This window comes from Solanum pennellii, chromosome 3 (assembly GCF_001406875.1).
Source record: "Solanum pennellii chromosome 3, SPENNV200".
NCBI classification, from domain to species: domain Eukaryota; kingdom Viridiplantae; phylum Streptophyta; class Magnoliopsida; order Solanales; family Solanaceae; genus Solanum; species Solanum pennellii.
The window spans coordinates 59,699,959-59,703,600 of record NC_028639.1 but is presented as its reverse complement, the minus strand read 5'-3'; the positions used below and the strand labels follow the sequence as shown (position 1 = coordinate 59,703,600).

General features: G+C 33.3%; 1 protein-coding gene across 1 annotated transcript in view; it reads left to right on the top strand.

The window, feature by feature from the left end:
* The window catches only part of LOC107013518, a 1,795-nt gene extending 1,286 nt beyond the window's left edge, over positions 1-509 (top strand). Inside the window, exon 3 of the mRNA XM_027915622.1 lies at positions 47-509. Within this exon, the coding sequence (XP_027771423.1) occupies positions 47-509 (463 nt within the window). The remainder of the gene's footprint in view (positions 1-46) is intronic.
* Positions 510-3,642: the final 3,133 nt, after the last annotated feature.

The following is a 3,642-nucleotide window of genomic DNA, read 5'->3' as shown; positions in this document are numbered from 1 at the left end:
TATATATATATATATATAATTGTTCTAACTACTGCGACATTTATAGTGTTGCCGAGGACGTGGATGTCGATGTTTCTTTTGTTGCTAAGAAAATTAACCAAGACAAGGATGATAATATAGAGATGAAGGATCTCGGATTATCAATGGACCAAAATAATAATGGTAACAAGAAACAAGAGAAGCAACATGAGGTTGTAGTGGCGAAGACGGGAAATTTACGCCGTCTCTCAACTCGTGCAAAAAAATCATCATATTCCTCTTCAAATCCTAATGATTTCTACTATTATTCGGGTTTTGGTCCATCATGGGGCAAAAAAAGGGATGCAAGCAGGAAAACTATTCATCCCGCAACAACTATCATTGGAAATGATTCAACCAAAAGTGTTGATCAATGTTTGTCATCCCAAGTGGATAATGAAGAAATTAACTGTGTTGAACTTGAAGACAAGGATGATCATCATAAAGAACAAAATGTGAAGAAGAAGAAGAAAGAAAAAGGAAACCCCTAGAAGTCAATTAAAATTAGATTGCTCATATCTCTATTATTTTGTCTGTTAGTATTTAAGTATTGAATATCATTAGAATTTCGTTATTCGGATAATGTCGTTTTAGCATCGGATAGACTGTTTTGGTTTCATTATTATAATGTTTTACTTCTAGAGATATTAACTTCTCTCGACATGGATAATAATTTTTAGGTGTAATTTGTGTAGACCCACTATTGTGCTGGTCAATTATAAAATATCGATAAAACTGTTATTCTTCTTATAAGGACAAAATTGTAATTTTAATGTTTAGGATTTATTTCATTGGATATATTTTTGTTTCAATTTGTATCTGTATAGTTTCCTAACTTTGACTGCCACTACAAAATGGTAAATAAATATTCTTTTAATAATATTTTTCTCTTGTATCGAGTCAAATACTTATAGTAATTATGAGTATCGTTAAAAGAAATAATATATTTAATCATTTATAAATAATCAGGTAAAAATAATTTTTGTCACGATCCAAAACATCGTGAGTGACACTCACACTAAATCACCTGGTTGGGAACTAATGACTACTTGATACCAACCCAGCTCATCAATATTAAAACCTAGTAAAGAAATAGTTATTAAAAATATTAATCTTAAAAATGAACTAATGAATTGAGTCCCTATAAACTTAATCAATAGCCAAAAATGTTTGTGCGGAAATAAAATCCTTAGAAACGTAAAGCCAACATACCAAAACCTAAATAGTGAAGACAGGGGATACAACTCCGAAACTAAAAACCGAGAGTGTTTGTGTCTGAAAAGATGGACAAGTAGATGCAAAAGAACTCCTGACAGCCTGAAAGAACAGTTCATCCTTGGATTCAAAGTCGAACACTTGTTAACTGAGGTCTCAGATCAGTCGTTGAAGAGGCCTTGTACTCAATAATAAAATAGGTGCAATATCAATATACAAATCATAGTATACTGGTAGAATCACAAAGCTAGTCTAAGGTATGAATGCAACATAATACAATAACACAAAACAATGCATATGGCTACAATTATAAAACACAAACTCCCAATCACATACAATGAAACAAAAATATAGGATGCATGTCCCACATGATCACAAATACAAATGCTCGGTCCTCTCATGGATCCAGAATTACACACATGATGAGCATGCTCAAATCATCCTCTAAATTAATTAAAAGAGTGAACGAATGTCGTCAGTAATAAACCCAACGAAGAGTCGGGATTCCTCATTAAGATGGTACCACCAATTTAATATAATATTTGGTAATCAATTATCAAAATTAACTAACATCTGAATGAAATCAACAATAACAAGCAATCTAGAGGTGCGGGAATTGAAAATCAATGTCACATAGGGGTAATTGTGTTGATCCTAAGTCATCTTCGTTCACACTAATCATCTTTTGATCTCAAAGTATCTATGTATAGAATATCCTTTTTCTCACATCTACATGTTATTTCTAAACTGTAACACCCAACTATTTGAAAGAACTAGAAGTAGAAAGAAACCATTTATGGAAAGATCAAATTTGGAATGTTTCGCAAATTGAGCTAAGTATAAGTTCTGGATCAACTTCAAACGACTATAACTCTTAGCAAAAGATGAGTTAGGTACTTTGTAAGATATTAAATGAAAGTTTTTTGAATTATCTTTCCAATGCATCGAGTTTTCTTAATTCCAAGCTCGTATGAGGGAGATATGCCCGTTCGAAGTTGGGGCTATCTAGATAAGGAAAGTTAACTGGATTTTTGAGGGTATTTTTGTCTTTTCATTACCTAATTAATTGAATTCATTTTTAGTAATTTATTTGGGGTCTAAACTGATTTGGCTTAGTTTATGCTTCATAAAATTACGCTAGGGTTTGGAGAGAGGAGAAGAAGAAGAAAGGTAAAGAAGCTAAGAATTCGTAACGTTCTTGAAGTTTAGCATGTGGATTTAGTAAAGGGTTAATCCCTACGAGGCATGTGAGATCACAGAGAATTGAGTTCTTTCACCCATGCTCCATTCATAAGTTCTTTCAGCTATTTATAATCTTGATAGTAGAGAAATTTAGTTCTTGATGGATTTTGTTGATGTTATATCGGGGTCTTGATTGTTGAGTTCTTAAGAAATTCTTGAGTTAGTTTCATGAGATTTGAAGTTAGTTTTGAGTAAATTCTTGTGTACTTTTTTTGGGTATTTGAATCTAAGTGTTTGAGGAAAGAACCAATTGAATCTAGAAGAATTATGGTCGAAAAACGAGCAAGAAAAATCGTCAAATTTCTAGGAACATGTGTGGGGGCGTCGCACCACTCAAAGCACCCCATATAACCTTTTATAGGTTGTGCTCTAGGGCACCGCGCCAACCTATGCACCCTAACCCTAGTTCTGCAATTATGCCTTTGGCGCCTGGCGCCACTCAAAGCGCCAGACCTTCCACATTTTTTCCACTTCTTTCCGTTTGAGTTTCCTTAAATCGTACATATGATTGCTACACTCTAAGGTATGTCTAAACATCATGATATCATCTATTATAATGATATCATCCATAAATAATATTACTAGGTAGTCGAGCATTGTTACTGTTACATATCATAACACACTAGTCATATTTTGATACATGGTAGGATCATCAAAATAAGAACTCTCTAACATGTCATTTTATAGTTTGAGCAACAGGTGGACGAACATATTTGCATTCAAGCATATATGTCCGAGTCGATAGGTCAGGATCACACTACAAAAGAGACAACAAAAGATTATCATTAGTACGCGTAATATCCAAACCTAAAAGCACAATGAACTAAGACCACAAATAGAAAATTCAATACCCAGTTACAAGATGACTGAATCAAGAAATAGGGAATAACTGTCAGTCAGTATTATATCATCAATCTAGACAAGTAAATACATAATCACTTCATGAGAAAAATGTTTAAATAAAAATACACCAGCCTTTTAGTAGAGAGAACCTAATAGTCATGAGAGAAATCAATGAAGTTGCATGTAGAAACATGTTTGAGTCCTAAAGGGACTTTTGAAGTTGGCATACATGATTTATGTATGATAGATGTGTAAAGACATATAGTTGGTAGCGTTGTCAAAATGAGTCAACCCAGTCCAAACCTTGCAGGCTAAGGAATATGA